Raw genomic sequence first — 19562 nt, forward strand, 5'->3', positions numbered from 1 at the left:
GCTAATGAAACTTTAAAAATTACATCTACATGTTACTAAAAAAAAAGGTAAATAAATGTGGCAGCAAACAGGGTTTATTTATAACGCACAGGTTATAGAAAACAGCGTTTTGGGATTGCTCCCTTACTACAAGTTATTCTCAGACTAATCTAGCATGTATTTAATGTTTAATAACCCATTAAGGGTCTAAACGAGAGGCAAATTATTCCTGCTTTCTTGGAAATAAAGTAAGTTTAAAAGTATTTTATATACCCTTAACATGGTTTGGAAATGAATTATATGATAGCAAGGTTATATAGTAATGATTATTGGTGGCTTATTATAAATAAATGCTGATTCATTGTACACTAGATTTTTCTTTGTATAAATGTTTTGTAGATGATCCATTTATATAGCCCATCTGGGAGTGTTTTTGTAACAATGTATAGTTTTGCTTATTTATTTTTTTTGAATAACATTGTGCTGATTTTCAGACTCCTAACCAAGCCCCAAAGTACCAGATGTAGACCCAAGTCTACAGCCTCCTGCTTGCTCCGGTTTGTGCAATTTTTGTTTCATATGCGGAGGAGGGTCTGCACCTTGTAATCACAAGACAATTCTGTTGTGTTGCAATAGAATAACATATCAGCCAAGTCTTACCATTTTTAAAACAAAACTAATTTACTTTTAACTTTATTTTTCAATAACCAAAAACTTCACCCACCATTTTCCTTATTTTGAGGAGCCAATCTGGGCTTTAGTCCACAGACAACAAGGCTGGCCACTGTCATAAAATTTGTATAAAATACATTGCTTTGCAGTTTTTATTTGATAATTCCCATTAGGGGCAGATATGCAGCAGAATTGACTTGATAAGTCAGCAGGGAGCTTTTCCAGAGGTAAAAATTCAATGAAAAGGGTTAGATTTTTTTTAAGTATATTACAAAGTTGTTTTATTACACATAACTATTTTATATAAAAATCTCAAGGTGTTTACCGTCTCTTTAAGCCTCTTGCTTGAATGTTTTTCCAGCTTATAAAGGGTTAAGCCAAAAGAAGTTATACAGGGGCGTACTATTAAAAAGCAGAGATAGCTCACACAGATAATGTGATCAAATCTTATAGATATCCCGCACGAGGCAGAGAGTGTCACTTCTGGCTACTCTGAGCTTGTTATCAGTACACAGTGTGTTGGGTTACCGTTTTGAAAGCAGAATGAGTACCCCCATCAGCTACACCCTGGAGTGTAGAGCCCTGGTCTAACCAAGATCAATGTATACAACTGAAAAGTACCTGAATTTGGACTGAATAACAGATTCTGGATTAAAGTTTTTTGCTTTTGTGATTCAGATATAGAATACAATTTTAAACAAATTTTCAGTTTACTTCTATTATCAATTTTGCTTCATGCTCTTGGTATCCTCTGTTAAAGGAGCAGCAATGCACTACTGGGATCTAGCTGAACACACTGGATGAGCCAATGAAAAGAGACATAATCGTGCAGTCAACAATCAGCAGCTATTTCACAGTAGTGACTTTCTGCTTCTGAGCCTACCTAGGTATGTTTTTTTAATTTAAAGGATTTCAAGAGAACTAAGCAAATTTGATAATAGAAGTAAAATGGAAAGCTGTTTACAATAGCCTGCTCTATCTGAAACATGAAAGTTTAATTTTTACTTTGCTGCCCTTTAACAGCAGAGCTATTGAAATATAGCAGACATGTATAGAGTTCCATTTAAAGGGACAGTCTACTCCAGAATTGTTGTTGTTTAAAAAGATAGATAATCCCTTTATTATACATTCCCCAGTTTTGCATAACCAACACTGTTATATTAATACACTTTTTACCTCTGTTATTACCTCGTATCTAAGCCTCTGCAAATTACCCCCTTATCTATTTCTTTTGACAGACATGTGTTTTAGCCAGTGCCCTCTCATAAGTAACTCCACGAGCGTGAGCACAATGTTATCTACATGGCATTTGTGAACTAATGCCCTCTAGCTGTGAAAAACTGTCCAACGCATTCAGATAAGAGGTGGCATTCAAGGGCTTAGAAATTAGAATATGAGCCTACCTAGGTTTAGCTTTTAACTAAGAATACCAAGAGAACAAAGCAAATTTTAAGATAAAAGTAAATTGTAAAGTTGTTTAAAATGACATGCCCTATCTGAATCATGAAAGTTTAATTTTGTTTAGACTGTCCCTTTAAAGAATATTGGCACCAATTTAGAATTGGGGACTTGCTCACTCAACTCCACTTTGGAAATGGATTACATTTATGTGCATTTGTCTGTCTTAACCAGTTCGTTAAAACAGACTTTCAATGTTATTCTCAATATCATCAGTCACACTACTAAAGTTAGACATATAATTTATATAAAACACAGCTGTATTATCAGTGGTGTATTTTAATTGTTTGCAAAGTATATGTTTTATTTGGTTTCATAATATTCTTGTTTGGTATCTTTTTAGTTGTGCAATTAATGGATGATAAAATAAGCTGTGGCTTTATGTCACTCTTTAGTATACTAATATTTGGAACACACTATTTTGTAGACTTAACCCCTTAACGACCAAAGGCGTACGCCATACGCCCTCAAAAATATACAGTTAATGACCGAAAACGTGTGGCATACGTCCTTGGTCTGGAAAGCAGCTGGAAGCGATCCTGCTTGGTTCCAGGTGCTTTCCGGTTATTGCAGTGATGCCTTGATATCGAGGCATCCTGCAATAACCCCCCTTGGCCATCCGATGCAGAGAGAGCCACTCTGTGGCCCTCTCTGCACCGGACATCGGTGGCCGGTATCGTTGGTGGGTGGGAGCCAGTCTGGGAGGCGGATGGGCGGCCATCAATGGGCCGAGTGGAGTGGAGGGGGGCGGGATCGGGGGCGGGACAGACGGGGGAACGCACAGGGGCGCGTGCACGTGGGGCGGCGGGCGGGGGCGTGTGCACGGGGCGGGAGGGAACCGCTACACTGCAGAAAAACAAAGTTGATAAAAGTAAAAAAAAAATGTATTTACAAATTGCATCTAAGTATCTAAGGGATCTAGAAGGGGTGGGGGTTGGTCTTGGGGGGGGGGGGGGAAAGCTACACTACAGAAAAGGGCAATTTAAAAAAAAACAACATACTTTTTTTTACTAAACTGGGTACTGGCAGACAGCTGCCAGTACCCAAGATGGTGCCCATTAAGGCAGAGGGGGAGGGTTAGAGAGCTGCTTGGTGGGGGATCAGTGAGGTTGGGGGCTAAGGGGGGATCCTACACAGCAGCATATTTAAATATGCTTTAAAAAAAAAAAAAAAAAGCCCAAATATAGCTTTTATTTTAGTACTGGCAGAGTTTCTGCCAGTACTTAAGATGGCGGGGACAATTGTGGGGTGGGGGAGGGAAGAGAGCTGTTTGGGAGGGATCAGGGGGTCTGATGTTTCAGGTGGGAGGTTGAGTTCTATACTAAAGCTAAAATTAACCCTGCAAGCTCCCTACAAGCTACATAATTAACCCCTTCACTGCTAGCCATAATACACGTGTGATGCGCAGTGGCATTTGGTGGCCTTCTAATTACCAAAAAGCAACGCCAAAGCCATACATGTCTGCTATTTCTGAACAAAGCGGATCACAGAGAAGCATTTACAACCATTTGTGCCATAATTGCACAAGCTGTTTGTAAATAATTTCAGTGAGAAACCTAAAGTTTGTGAAAAAGTTTGTGAAATAGGGAACGTTTTTTTTTTATTTGATCGCATTTGGCGGTGAAATGGTGGCATGAAATATACCAAAATGGGCCTAGATCAATACTTTGGGTTGTCTACTACACTACACTAAAGCTAAAATTAAACCTACAAGCTACATAATTAACCCCTTCACTGCTGGGCATAATACACGTGTGGTGCGCAGTGGCATTTAGCGGCCTTCTAATTACTAAAAAGCAACGCCAAAGCCATATATGTCTGCTATTTCTGAACAAAGGGGATCCCAGAGAAGAATTTACAACCATTTAAGCCATAATTGCACAAGCTGTTTGTAAATAATTTCAGTGAGAAACCAAAAGTTTGTGAAAAAATGAGTGAAAAAGTGAACGATTTTTTGTATTTAATCGCATTTGGCAGTGAAATGGTGGCATGAAATATACCAAAATGGGCCTAGATAAATACTTTGGGATGTCTACTAAAAAAAAATATATACATGTCAATGGATATTCAGAGATTCCTGAAAGATATTAGTGTTCTAATGTAACTAGCGCTAATTTTGAAAAATAATGGCTTGGAAATGGCAAAGTGCTACTTATATTTATGGCCCTATAACTTACAAAAAAAAGCAAAGAAGATGTAAACATTGGGTATTTCTAAACTCAGCACAAAATTTAGAAACTATTTAGCATGGGTGTTTTTTGGTGGTTGTAGATGTGTAACAGATTTTGGGTGTCAAAGTTAGAAAAAGTGTGTTTTTTTCCATTTTTTCCACATATTTTATAAATTGTTTATAGTAAATTATAAGATATGATGAAAATAATGGTATCTTTAGAAAGTCCATTTAATGGCGAGAAAAACGGTATATAATATGTGTGGGTACAGTAAATGAGTAAGAGGAAAATTACAGCTAAACACAAACACCGCAAAAATTTAAAAATAGCCTTGGTCCCAAACAGACAGAAAATGGAAAAGTGCTGTGGTCATTAAGGAGTTAAAGGGACATGAAAGCCAAATTTTTTCTTTCGTGATTTAGAAAGAGCATGTAATTTTAAACAACTTTCTAATTTACTTCTATTATCTAATTTGCTTCATTCTTTTGATATCACTTGCTGAAAAGCATATCTAGATATGCTCAGTAGCTGCTGATTGGTTGCTGAACCTAGAGGCCTTGTGTGATTGGCTCACACATGTGCATTGCTATTTCTTCAACAAAGGATACCTAAAGAATTGAGCAAATTATATAATAGAAGTAAATTGTAAAGTTGTTTAAAATTGCATGCCCTATCTAAATCATGAAAGTTTAATTTTGACTAGACTGTCCCTTTAAGGTATCTTAGGAGTATGGCTTCAATAGACTGTAGTAAAACCACATCACCAAAATGACTAATGCTTTGGCCATGAGCAAGGTGCGTCACCAGGCCCACAGAAAACTATTTAGTCTCTACTGGTTGTCCAAACTGAAGATGACAAACTAGAAAATAAGATTTAAAACATATTTATTAAGGAATATTCCTTAATACACTGATTATCTCAGTGTTGTCTCTCGTAGTGAAATAAACAACTTATGCAAAACACATTATGGCATTGTATAGTCTAGTTGCACGTTACTGAAAAGAGGGATTTAAAGTACTAGAGTCAGCATGTATGTATGATTTCTAATAGCAAACTGCATCTGTATTTCCCCTACACAGCAAAATGTTTGTACCCTATAAAATGATAACAAGTGTCATGAGTTTGTCAAAAATTCAACTCATTAGTGTAGCACATAGGAATAAATTTTTTTATTAGTCACATGATTTTGAAATGCACCAGCAAAAAAAAAAAAAGGAGTACAGGTAGCCCTCAGTTTACGCCGGGGTTAGGTTCCAGAAGGAATGGTTGTAAATCGAAACCGTTGTAAATTGAACTCCAGTTCATAATGTAAGTCAATGGGAAGTGAGGGAGATAGGTTCCAGGCCACTCTCAAAATTGTCATAAGTAACACCTAATACATTATTTTTAAACCTTTGAAATGAAGACTTTAAATGCTAAACAGCATTATAAACCTAATAAAATAATCACACAACACAGAATATATAATTAAACTAAGTTAAATGAACAAAAACATTTGCTAAACAGCATTATAAACCTAATACAATAAGCACACAACACAGACTGCACTTGCATTTTTCTGCAAACAGTTCTTTCTATGCATTCCAATCTGCACTGATTTATAGACAGGAAGATCTTGTTCCTTTGAAATCTGCTCGATAGCTCAGGTCTGGTTAAACTGATGAAATTTCAGCTTGCTTGGCTTTGCTGCAACACAAGTGGACAGCTCCACCTAGTGGCTATTTTAATAAATGCACTGCTTCTCAATGCTTTTCAACAGCAGTCACATGACTGGAAAAAAGGTTGCTATTCTGAAACGGTGTAAATTGAACCGTTGTAAAACGAGGGCCACGTGTATTTGATTTCATCACAGGTTTCTGTATTGCATATTGTGGTATTTGCTCAAATAAATAAATCACAATTTGAAGAATAATGACTTAGACCCATGTTAAACATACCCATATACCTTAGATCCACCTGTTTGTGACACTATTCTGTCTGTAATCACATGCTATAAACAATCTCTAATAAATGAATCTGTTTTCTTATAAATTACAATATTTAAAAAAAAGACAAACATTAGTTGCTATTATCAATATTTAATCTTAATATTGCCAATAATCTAATGCATTTCTTATCTGTATTATGTATTCTGGAAAGTATAGGAGATACTGCATTGTTAAAATGGATAAAATAAATTGTGTTCAATAGGTTTTTTCGTAATATAACATTTTATATTCTTGGAAATAACAATCCGCAATGACACGGGAACATATAAAAATATATTTAAAAGGCATTTTAAGGAGAGGTAAATAAACAAATACTGTTTATGTCTTATAAAGAACATAAATTAACTATATTGTCCCTATCAAAATACAAATAAATATGCAAGTATAGTTGGAGGAAGAGCTAGTATTAGTTTATGTTGTCTCGTGATTTATGTCCTGTCTGCAAATAATTAAAGCCAAAACATATGTTCTGATATGACTGAAGAAGCAAACAAAAACATTTTATATATGAAAACATAGCAGCAGCAAAAGTTTAAGTATCATCTACATTGAACACATGAAAGAATATCATCTTACCAGCCTGTTTATACGGACAAATTCTTCTGGGGTTTTGGCCCACGGAGGAAGTTCAACATCAGACACAACAGTGCCATCATCCATCACTCCAAGATTATAATTATTGAAGTTTACAAACATCTCAGGCAGATAGTAAAATTCAGGTATGAGTTCCTGTAATATTTAACAAATAAAAAAAATAATTACAAGCATAATTTCCAGTTCTAAATACAACCTTGTTAAGTTTTAAAAAAACAAAATGTATGCTTACCTGATACATTTCTTTCTTTCTTGACACAGTATGGAGCTTGATGCCCCGCGTTTCTGGCGAGCCTGCAGGCTCGCCAGAAACAGCAGTTATGAAGCAGCGGTCACACAGACTGCTGCTCCATAACCTGTCGGCTTGCTCTGAGCAGGCAGACAGACAGACATCGCCAGAAATCAACCCGATCGAGTACGATCGGGTTGATTGACACCCCCTGCTGGCGGCCCATTGGCCGCGAGTCAGCAGGGGGCGGCGTTGCACCAGCAGCTCGCCGTATTCAGCGATGTCTGTCGGACCTGATCCGCACTGTCGGATCAGGTCCGACAGACATTGTTAACTAGAGGCCAGTGAACCCACGGATCATCATTAATTACTGTTGGGAATATCACTCCTGGCCAGCAGGAGGAGGCAAATAGCACCACAGCAGAGCTGTTAAGTACCACCTCCCTTCTCACAATCCCCAGTCATTTGATCGAGGAAAAAAGGATCAGACATTGTTAACTAGAGGCCAGTGAACCCACGGATCATCATTAATTACTGTTGGGAATATCACTCCTGGCCAGCAGGAGGAGGCAAATAGCACCACAGCAGAGCTGTTAAGTACCACCTCCCTTCTCACAATCCCCAGTCATTTGATCGAGGAAAAAAGGAGAGAAAGGAAGCAACACAAGGTGCAGAGGTGTCTGAGGTTTATGAAACAAAAACTGTCTTTAAAAACAGGGAGGGCGGTGGACTCACTGTGTCAAGAAATAAATAAATTTATCAGGTAAGCATAAATTTTGTTTTCTTTCAAATGACACAGCGAGTCCATGGATCATCATTAATTACTGTGGGAATCAATACCCAAACTAGAGGACACGCATGATAAGGGAGGGACAAGACAAGTAACCTAAACAGAAGGCACCACTGCTTGAAGAATCCTTCTCCCAAAAGAAGCCTCCACAGAAATCAAATTTATAAAAAACTTAGAAAAAGAATGCAGAGAAGACCAAATTGCAGCCTTGCAATCTGATTCACAAAAGCCTCATCTTTGAAGGCCCAGGAAGAAGAAAACAGCCCTCATGGAATGAGCCATGATTCTCTCAGGAGGTTGCTGTCCAGTAATCTCATAGGTCAAACGCATAATAATCTGCAGCCAAAGAGAAAAAAGCCGTAGCCTACTGACCCTTGAGTTTCCCAGAGAAACAAACAAAACAAAGCAGAAGTCGGACGAAAGTCCAATATCGTCTGCAAATAGAACTTAAGAACACGCACAACATCTAAGTTGTGTAATAAAAAATCTATATGAGAAGGATTAGGACAGAGGGAAAGAACAACAATTTCCTGATTAATATTCCTGTCCGAAACAACCCTAGGAAGAAAACCAAATTTGGTACGGAGAACAGTCTTATCCGAATGAAATATGAAATAAGGGGCATCACCCGCAAAGCTGAGAGTCCAGAAACTCTCCGAGCATCAGGAATAGCAGAAAAAAACAGAACCTTCCAAGATAACTTAATATCTATTGAAAGCATAGGCTTCAAACTGAGCCTGAAATAAAACCTTAAGAACAAGGTTAAAACTCCAAGGAGGAGCAACTGAACTAAAGACAGGCCTGATTCTGAATAAGGCCTGACCCAAGATAGCACATCTGGAACGTCCGCTAGACACCTATGTAGACAAAAATAAAGCAGGAATCTGACTCTTCAAGATACAAACTGACAAAAAAACCTTTCTCCAGACCTTCCTGGAGAAAGGACAAAATCCAAGAAACCTGACCCAATTCCAAGAGAAACCCTTAGATACCCACCAGTAAGATATATAAGCCATTTCTTACGGTAAACCTTTCTAGGTGCAGGCTTTTGAGTCGGAAGCATGGTCCAATGACTCAGACAACCCACGCTTAGACAGAACCAAGCGTTCAAACACAAGCAGTCAGTATTAAAAAAACGAAACTGGATGAAAGAGAAAAACCCTATCCTAAGGTCCTTCCAAGAGACAGATTACATGGGGAAAAATGACTTCACCAAACTTCATGACAAAACTTCACCTCCTCCTTGCACCGCAGGCAAAGAGAATGACTGGAGGTTATGGGTAAGAGAAGTGACATATATAGCAGCTTTGCTGTGGTGCTCTTTGCCTCCTCCTGCTGGCCAGGAGTGATATTCCCACTAGTAATTGATGATTCTGTGGATTCACCATATCTTAGGAAAGAAATGACAATTCCACTAGATCTGCAAACCGGAACCAGTTAGGCCACGCAGAGGCTATTGGAATAAAGAACTAGAGTCAGCTGAACCAAAAGCTCTCTAAAATCCAAGGGCAGCCAAAGAAGCCACAAAGGACCATCTGTGAGTGGAGTCAAACTCAACCTTTGGATCCCCAGCTATGCTAAGCCAGAGGAACCACACACATTCTCCCCAGAATGATATGAGTAATGACTCATGGAAAGAGAGCAAACGGAAGAAATTAGGAAACATAGTCTGAAACAGCTAGGAAGCTTGGCATTCTGCCGAGACGTCATCAGATCCCACTACGGCACCCCTCCTTTGAGAGAAGAGCTGGAGAACTACTAAGTCCCCACTCCCCAGGATGTAATGGTTAGTCTGCTCAAGAAACCCAATGATCCACCCCCGGAAAGTGGATGACCGACAGACAGCAAATGTGAGCCTCAGCCTACTGAAAAATGTGAGCCACCTCTTCATGGCAACTGAACTTAATCTATCCGCTAAAACAATCATAAGATCCCCTTTCAAGCCTAAGTATGCAAACTGCAGAGCTCTCATGAAAGAAAACAAGGGGAATATGTCCATGAGGACAGCCATTAGACCATTAACCCCATCAAAAAACTATCACAGATGGGGGGGGGGGGGGGAGAATTATTTCCATATTCACTTCCGATAGAACATGGCAAAGAAAATAAAAACAGACAAAGATTATCCTTAAAATAATAACAAATGTCATCCAAAGGTTGACCCAAGAGCTGAGCAATTTCCCAAACTAAATCAGGGAGAAAACAATAATTCCATGACAGAGGACCGTACCCTGGAAAAAGAAACTTGCAGGGACTTTAAGGCTAATAGTCAAAATGCAAGAACTTGACTCTCTCTAAAGAGAGGATCAACCTACCGCCGGGAGGAAGGATACCATGACCATAGCCTAACTTTTTTTTTTCAGCAATGTCAGAAACATTTTTGACAGATGAAGACCAAGCCAGATCTTCCTTGTAAGGGACGCCAAAAACTGAGTCTTGGTAAAAACTACAACGCCCTGAGGGCTAGAATCAGGCCAGGTTTCCTGTCTCCCAGTCCAAAAAACTTGCCCGAAGCAAAAGGAAAAAGAATAGCTTGAAAGCCTAAATTCTGACATGGATCTTTTCCAGAATTCCCTACCCAATAAATATCAGGCAAGGCGTAACCCCTAAACAAAGTCGTCTTTGACCCAGAGGTCAAACAGACTACCATTCAAGCTTCATTGATCCTAAAAGGAAAACTCTCCTCTATAGTGATCAAAATCTCTTAGACGGAGAAGAAAAAATCCTTCTACTAAAGGTCGTGCGGGAAGGAAACTAACGGGAACAGGGACAGGAAAAAAAACATAATTTATGTAAGAACTTACCTGATAAATTCATTTCTTTCATATTAGCAAGAGTCCATGAGCTAGTGACGTATGGGATATACATTCCTACCAGGAGAAGCAAAGTTTCCAAAGCCTCAAAATGCCTATAAATACACCCCTCACCACACCCACAATTCAGTTTAACGAAGAGCCAAGAAGTGGGGTGATAAGAAAAGAGCGAAAGCATCAAATAAGGAATTGGAATAATTGTGCTTTATACAAAAAAATCATAACCACCACAAAAAGGGTGGGCCTCATGGACTCTTGCTAATATGAAAGAAATGAATTTATCAGGTAAGTTCTTACATAAATTATGTTTTCTTTCATGTAATTAGCAAGAGTCCATGAGCTAGTGAAGTATGGGATAATAAATACCCAAGATGTGGAACTTCCACGCAAGAGTCACTAGAGAGGGAGGGATAAAATAAAGACAGCCAATTCCGCTGAAAAATTAATCCACTACCCAAATCAAAAAAGTTTCAATTTTTATAATGAAAAAAAAAAACCCCTGAAAATATAAGCAGAAGAATCAAACTGAAACAGCTGCCTGAAGTACCATTCTACCAAAACTGCTTCTAAAGAATAGAAAACATCAAAATGGTAGAACATAGTAAAAGTATGCAAAGAAGACCAAGTCATTGCTTTGCAAATCTGATCAACAGAAGCTTCATTCTTAAAAAGCCCAGGAAGTAGAAACTTACCTAGTAGAATGAGCAAATAAGCATGATGAATCAAAAGTTTAAGCAAGATGCCAAATAAATGGCAGAAGCCTTTTGACCTTCCTAACACCAGAAAAGATAACAAATAGACTAGAGACTATCTGAAATCTGAATAGCTTCAACATAAGATTTCAAAACTCTTACCATATCCAAAGAATGTAAGAATCTTACCAAAGAAGTCTTAAGAAAAGACAATAATTCCTCCCTAATGTTGATAGAAATCACAACTTTAGGTAAGAATTGAAATGAGGATAGCAAAAACCACCTTATCCTGATGAAAAAATCAGAAAAAGGAGACTCACAAGAAAGAACAGATAATTAAAAAATTGTTCTAGCTGAAGAGATGTCTAAAAAGAACAATACTTTCCATGAAAGTAAATAATGTTTAGAGAAAACATATGCTCAAATAGAAGCGCCTGTAAAGCCTCTAGAACCAAATTAAAACTCCAAGGAGGAGAAATTGGCTTAACGACAGGTTTGATAAGAACCAAAGCCTGAACAAAAATAATGAATAACAGGAAGGAACACTGCCTTACCCTGATGAAAAATCAGAAAAGGAGATCCACATGAAAGAGCAGAAAACTCAGAAACTCTTCTAGCAGAAGAGATAACCAAAAGGAACAATATTTTCCAAGAAAGTAATTTTAATGTCCAGAGAACACAAAGGTTCAAACGGAGGAGCCTGTAAAGCCCTCAGTACCAAATTGAGACTCCAAGGAGGAGATATTGACTTAATGACAGGCTTAATACAAACCAAAGCCTGTACAAAACAATGAATATCAGAATGAATAGCAATCTTTCTGTGAAAAAGAACAGAAAGAGTAGAGATTTGTCCTTTCAAAGAACTTGCAGACAAAACCTTATCTAAACCAACCTGAAAAATTGTAAAATTCTAGGAATTCTAAAAGAATGCCAAAAGAATTTATGAGAAGAACACACCTCTATGACTAAGAATCAAACGTTCAATCTCCATAACTTCAAATTGAATGATTTGAGATCCTGATGGAAAAAATGGGCCTTGAGAAAGAAGGTCTGGTTTAAACGGAAGTGTCCAAGGTTGGCAACTGGCCATCCGAATGAGATCCGCAAACCAAAAAACCTGAAAGGCCATGCTGGAGCCACCAGCATAACAAACAAATACTCCATAAGAATTTTGGAAATCACTTTGGAAGAAGAATTAGAGGCGGAAAGAAATAGGCAAAAAGATAATTCCAAAGAAATGTCAATGCATATACTACTTCCGCCTGAGGATCCCCGGACCTGAATAGGCCCCTGGGAAGTTCTTAATTCAGATGAGATGCCAATAGATCTATTTCTAGAAATGCTCACATGTGAAAAATTTAAAAACATATCTGGGTATGAGAGATCATTCTCCCGGATGTAAAGCTTGATTAACAGAGATAATCCGCTTCCCAAACATCTATACCTGGGGAAAAAACCACAGAATTTATATAGGAGCTGGATTTAGCCTAAGCTAATATCCGAGACACTTCTGTCACAGCCTAAGGACTGATAGTCCTACCCTGATGATTGACATACACCATAGTTGCAATATTGTCTGAAAAACAATAAACGTCTCTTCCTCAAAAAGAAACTAACTGAAAAACTCTGAGAAAACACAGAGTTCTAAAATATCAAATGGTAATCTCGCCTCCTGAGATTTCCAAACCCCTTGTGCTGACAGAGATCCTCAGACAGCCTCCCAACCAAAAAGACTCACATCTGTAGAGATCATGGTCCAGGTTGAAAGAAACGAAGAGACCTGTAGAACTAAATGATGGTGATCTTAACCACCAAATCAAGAGAGATAAATATTAGGATTTGAAGATTTAAAATGCGAAATCCTAGAATCCCTGCACCATAATTCAGCATAAAAGACTGGAAAGGTTCTTTCTATTGAAAATGAGCAAAGGGAATTGAATCCAATGCTATGGCCATAAGACCTAAAAACTTCTATGCATATATAGCAACTGAAGGAAATAATAGAGACTATAGGTACCGACAGACGGAACCCAGTAAAATTGTCCCTTGTCTGATAGAGACAAAGACAGTGACACAAACTATCTGGAAACCTAAAAAAAGGTGACCATTGTGTGAGGAATCAAGAGCTTTTGAAAAAAAGATCCTCTAACTATGTCCTGGAAGAACAAAGTGAATCATATGAGATTCCGCATCCTCAGAAAATAATCTGAATGAATACAGAAAAAATATGCATTTATTGTATCTAATGAAAACAAATAATGCTATTACTGACCAAAAAAGGCAGAATAGTTTGAATAAAAACTCCAAAACCCAGTTCCTAAAAATGGAACTGGAAGAAATACCCCAGAAGATTCCAGGTCTGAGCAGCGCTTGAACCCCACAGGTGACCAGCCATGCTTCAACAGTACCCAAAATATATAGGACCGAGACACACTTAAAGAAAGTGTTAGCCTTACTGGAATAAAATCAAAGAAATTTGGACCGAATAGAACCAAATAAATTTCAAAAAAGTCTTAACCTGCCCCTTGCCAGCCAAGCTGGAATACGGCACATACATCGCAATTTAAGGGAGCTGATTTCGACCTGAAAAAATTTCCAATTAAAAACATGTTACTTGGGAAAGAATTCAGGAATTCATTCCTTAATAAGAACAACCAAACTAGTATAAGCTTAAAGTTCTAGTCTTAGAACTCAATCTTGAAGCCCAGAGTAACAGTTAAGAATTGAATCAAATTATAAAACAAATAATTGATTATCTTAGAAAAAAAGAAATATGGATGTTTAGAAATCACAAAATTCTTCTAGCTCAAACAGCTAAAGACATAGATTAAACCTCATTTGCGAAAAAATTCAATAAAATGAAGACACAAATGAAATTATTAGCATGATAGTCCAGTTAAAGGACCAGACAATACAGTGGACTTGCATAATGAAAAAATGCAAAACAACAAGACAAATGCAACAGCACCTAGTCTAGTAAATTTTGTCCCTTTAACAATGCTAAAATAAATCATAATCTGATACTTGATCTTAAAGTAAACAGAAAAAAATGAAGCAAATATCAACATCCAAATAAATCACAGGTCCAAGAAAAGTACCTGAAACTAAATAATTTTCCATAAATAAGATACAACCATCTAAAGGAAAATAAATACTATTTTGCTATAGAAACAATAGCATAATTAGTAGGAGTAGAGATAGCCCCAATAAATCGGAGAACCCTCCAAATTGAATTAAACTGCCGGCAAAGAGTATAGTTTAAAACCTTTGAAGAAGGAATAAAAGAAAATTCTCAGCCTATTCCATTCCCTAGTATAAGGAATTGGAAAAAAACCTCTGAAAACACAGAAGAATAAATAAGCAGAAATAGTGTTAGCTAGTCTTGAAAAAGAACTAGTTACCTTAATGTCCAAAATAATCAACACCTTTTCAACAAAGAACAAATGTACTTTAATAAAAAATAAAATAAAAAAGTAGATTTGTTAGTGTCAATATCTGATGAAGAAAATTCTGAATGAGAAAAATCATCATCAGAGAAGGATAAATCAGTATGTTGTTGGTCATTTGAAACTTCAATAATTAAAAAAGAAGTTTGAAAAAGACCTAAAAATTTTATTAGAAGGCACAAAGTCAGACAAAGCCTTTAAAATAGAATCAGAAAAATATTTCTTATAAATCTTCTAAATATTTCTTGCACATAAGATGTAAAAAGAATGGCAATATATAAAGCATAAATACCATTGGATTCTGCATGTAAAAGTTATCATGATAACCTATTACAAACCATAGCTAAAGATAAACATTCATAACATTTAAAATAAATCATTTAAAATAAATGAACTTAGCTTTGGTAGGACTGAACTCAGTCAAGCGTTTTTCCAGAAGTAGCTTCTGATCCAGGGTCAATCTGAGACATCTTGCAATATGTAATAGAAAAAACAATATATAAAGCAAAATCTATCAAATTCCTTAAATGACAGTTTCAGGAATGGGAAAAAAATGCCAATGAACAAGCTTCTAGCAACCAGAAGCAAATAAACAATGAGACTTAAATAATGTGGAGACAATAATGACGCCCATATTTTTTAACGCCAAAAGACGCCCACATTATTAGGCGCCTAAATGCTTTTGGCGCCAAGAATGACGCCACATCCGGCGACGCGGACATTTTTGGCGCAAAACGTCAAAAAAATGACGCAATCACAAACAACTTCCGGCGACAAGTACGACGCCGGAAATGACAAAAAAATTTTTGCGCAAAAAAAGTCTGCGCCAAGAATGACGCAATAAAATGAAGCAATTTCAGCCCCCGCGAGCCTAATAGCCCACAGGAAAAAAAGTCAATTTTTTTAAGGTAAAAAATTAATTATTCATATGCATTATCCCAAATAATGAAACTGACTGTCTGAAATAAGGAATATTGAACATCCTGAATCAAGGCAAATAAATGTTTAAACACATCTATTTAGAACTTTATATAAAAGTGCCCAACCATAGCTTAGAGTGTCACAAAAAATAAGACTTACTTACCCCAGGACACTCATCTACATGTAGTAGAAAGCCAAACCAGTACTGAAACGAGAATCAGTAGAGGTAATGGTATATATAAGAGTATATCGTCGATCTGAAAAGGGAGGTAAGAGATGAATCTCTACGACCGATAACAGAGAACCTATGAAATAGATCCCGTAGAAGGAGACCATTGAATTCAAATAGCCAATACTCTCTTCACATCCCTCTGACATTCACTGCACACAGAGGAAAACCGGGCTCCAGCCTGCTGCGAAGCACATATCAACGTAGAATCTAGCACAAACTTATTTCACCACCTCCACGGGAGGCAAAGTTTGTAAAACTGAATTGTGGGTGTGGTGAGGGGTGTATTTATAGGCATTTTGAGGTTTGGGAAACTTTGCCCCTCCTGGTAGGAATGTATATCCCATACGTCACTAGCTCATGGACTCTTGCTAATTACATGAAAGAAACATCTTATTAAAGACAGGAGGAGAAAAAGAATCCTTGACTTCTCCCAGTCCTATGAAAAGGAAACACCTCTTGCACAATCTGGACCACAGAGGGATTCCAGAAGTATCATATCAACTAGATACCCTAAGGCTTGACAACGACAAAACTCTCGAAATCTTCCAAGGTAGCCAAAACCTCCTTAACAATACACAAGGTATTAGGCATAAATCTGAAGGATACCACTTCAGCATCAGAAGAAGGAATTATACTGTCCAAATCTGAAGTTTTACCCTCAGAGTACTACCGACATATCTTCCTCATCAAACCTATGAGAAAGAACCACCCAAATAGAAGCAGGCGGAACAGAAACTTACCATCTGAATCTCTAATGTTCCACTTGCGATTTCCTTTCAATAAAGGAAAAACAGATCATGCCACATATACCACACAGATACCTGGGCAGAATAATCTGCCGCAAATAACTCCCCCAGGTGATTGAGAGGAACCGCAGGGCACTGCATGTGACTCCATGAAGGCTTGGGACGCTTAAGGAGAAAACTGTGGCATTGCCTAAACAGCATCTCCTGAGAGACATGGAGCTCAAGATAAAATTAAACCGTTCTCATAAAAATAGGAGAAATCACATCTGAAAATACAAGTACAAGCAGACATAAATCCATAGGAGAGAAATCATTTCCCCCATGGACAAATTCACAAACAAGCACACCAAAAATTTTAAAAGTTGTACTGCCACTTTAATGGAAATAAATTACATAATAATATATGTACTGTCACTTTAATGAAGTCCTGAGAAAGCTATAACATCCAGCTTCAAACATACATCACTTATTGTATACCCCCTGCAACATGTATTTATAAACTCCAAGGGGGCTCAAAGTGCTTAACCAAATAAATGCAGCTGATAAATAACAGCTAAGGTTACTTATTGCATTAGGGAGATTAAAGGATACATTGCCACTGCTGGAGCTTGAAACTGAAACCCTGACGTCTGGACAGATACTGCAGCTAGGATATTTAGAATCTGAGCCATCTCAGCAGTAGATAACAAAACGTTTTGACAGAACCCCTGAACCCCAGCCCCCCAGAGTAATTTAATCTCTGACAACGGTGACAGAACAAACTCCCCGCTCTGTTCTCAGATGGATAATGAGAGGTCACATGACAAAACATTGGAAACATGCAGAAAATGGCACCGCTCCGCAAGAAAACTAAGAAGAAAGGCAGACACATCTGAAAGGCGGGCAGAGTGCTCAATTAAACCTCCCGTTCTATCAGAACAGCCAACTACCCAAAAACACTGCTCGGCCGCTAAAAAAGTTGCAACCTTACTCTAGGAGCGGAAGGCATTAAGAGTAAAACGAAAATCGTCTTAAGGAGAAAGCTGCAAACCGACAAAGTTATACAAGGAGCACTCGCTGCGTATCTATAGCCACAAAATCGCCCCCTTGCAGGGACCGATAAAGAAACCAAATAACACAAAGCATAAATCATGTGAAAAAAAGTACAAATCACGTTTGAAAACCTGAAACCATGAAGTATAAATTTAATACAGACTGCTGCCATGTAGCAAAAATAAAAAAGAGCCACAATATTCCTGTTTAACCCCTTCAGAACCAATAAAGGGTAAACTGTCTCTCAATGCCACTCTGAGTGCCTGCACCCTGCCATAAAAGATATCCTAGCTAGGATATATATACTGACCCAAATAATATCTGCAGTTTAAAGCGCACCATCTTCCCATCCTTAAAAGAAAAAAAGCACTTACCTGAATCTTGCCGTCCGGCAGGAGGACAGCTCACCCGGCATTGAAGGAAGCTGCTCCTTACAGAGGCCTGTGAAAAGAAATCAGAGTAAACCTACTCTGGTTTTGTGTACTAGGGCAGCAAATATGTTAGGAAAACGCAGCAAGGCCCACCTTACAAGTCCCTAACTGCTTTAAAGCCACCACTGCCCTACTGAAGAGACTGACGTGGAGTACGGCTATACCCTGAAAGAAAAGATCAGAGTAAACCTACTCTGTCTGAAAATAATAAACTCTTGATTGAAGTGACATAATCCATTTTCTTTAGACACCTAAACTTTACTTCCTCCATGCACTAGAGCAAAGAGAATGACTGGGGATTGTGGGAAGGGAGGTGGTACTTAACAGCTCTGCTGTGGTGCTCTTTGCCTCCTCCTGCTGGCCAGGAGTGATATTCCCAACAGTAATTAATTATGATCCATGGACTCACTGTGTCATTAGAAAGAAAAAGCATTTTGGGGTATAAACATTTTAATAAAAAATCTGGCATGATTGCATATACCATTTTCTTTATACTACAAAACTATAGAAGAAATATATCATTATGAGATTCATATATAACCATGTTTAAGAAAGCTGTAAATTAAATCATGCTTAAATGTGTAAATCTTGGATTATGCCCCTATGTAGCACTCACCAATGAATATTTGCCCTTTAATTAGGATTGAGAAGGAAAATCCAAAGCCTAAAATCCCAATATTTTGGTACAAGATAACTCTGCTTGCCGACACAAACCTATTTTTAATAAAACAGAACTTCAAGACCCATATACAGAGTTGGTAGAAGCACTGTTTATCCCATGGAAATTCTTTGTGACATACTTTAAGGCTATAGAAAAAGAGATTTAATCTACAGCAATGTAAATATGTTTCCACTGTAAGAGCAATCAAATTCTAGAACTTAAAGTGAATGTAAATTTTGATGATAAAGTGCCCGGTTATTAAAAATTTGATTAAAAACAGGGGCACTTTAATTCATCAAAATTTACATTTCACTAGTTTTGTGAAAATACTTACCTTTTAATCTTCACAGCCGCTGCATCGCTTCCTCCACCCGTCGCAAAGCCTCTTCTTGGGTCTAAAATGAGGAATCCGGCTTCCTCCAATCATGGCATTGAATCAGATACTAATTCCCGGGGTGGGAAGCCGTGATTGGAGGATGACCGATTCATCATTTCTGATGTAGGAAGAGGCTTGCAATGACTGGGGGAAGCTGGAGCGGCTGTCAAGATTAAAAACATAATTTATGTAAGAACTTACCTGATAAATTAATTTCTTTCATATTAGCAAGAGTCCATGAGCTAGTGACGTATGGGATATACAATCCTACCAGGAGGGGCAAAGTTTCCCAAACCTCAAAATGCCTATAAATACACCCCTCACCACACC

At 37.8% G+C, this 19562-nt stretch overlaps 1 protein-coding gene across 2 annotated transcripts in view; it reads right to left on the reverse strand.

Moving 5' to 3' along the window:
- Positions 1–19562, reverse strand: part of LRBA (LPS responsive beige-like anchor protein) — a 1331662-nt gene that overhangs the window by 306122 nt on the left and 1005978 nt on the right. For both annotated transcript variants that reach the window (XM_053703733.1, XM_053703731.1), the window contains exon 37: positions 6846–6998. In XM_053703733.1, the coding sequence (XP_053559708.1) occupies positions 6846–6998 (153 nt within the window). The remainder of the gene's footprint in view (positions 1–6845; positions 6999–19562) is intronic.

Source organism: Bombina bombina, chromosome 2 (assembly GCF_027579735.1).
Source record: "Bombina bombina isolate aBomBom1 chromosome 2, aBomBom1.pri, whole genome shotgun sequence".
NCBI classification, from domain to species: Eukaryota; Metazoa; Chordata; class Amphibia; order Anura; family Bombinatoridae; genus Bombina; species Bombina bombina.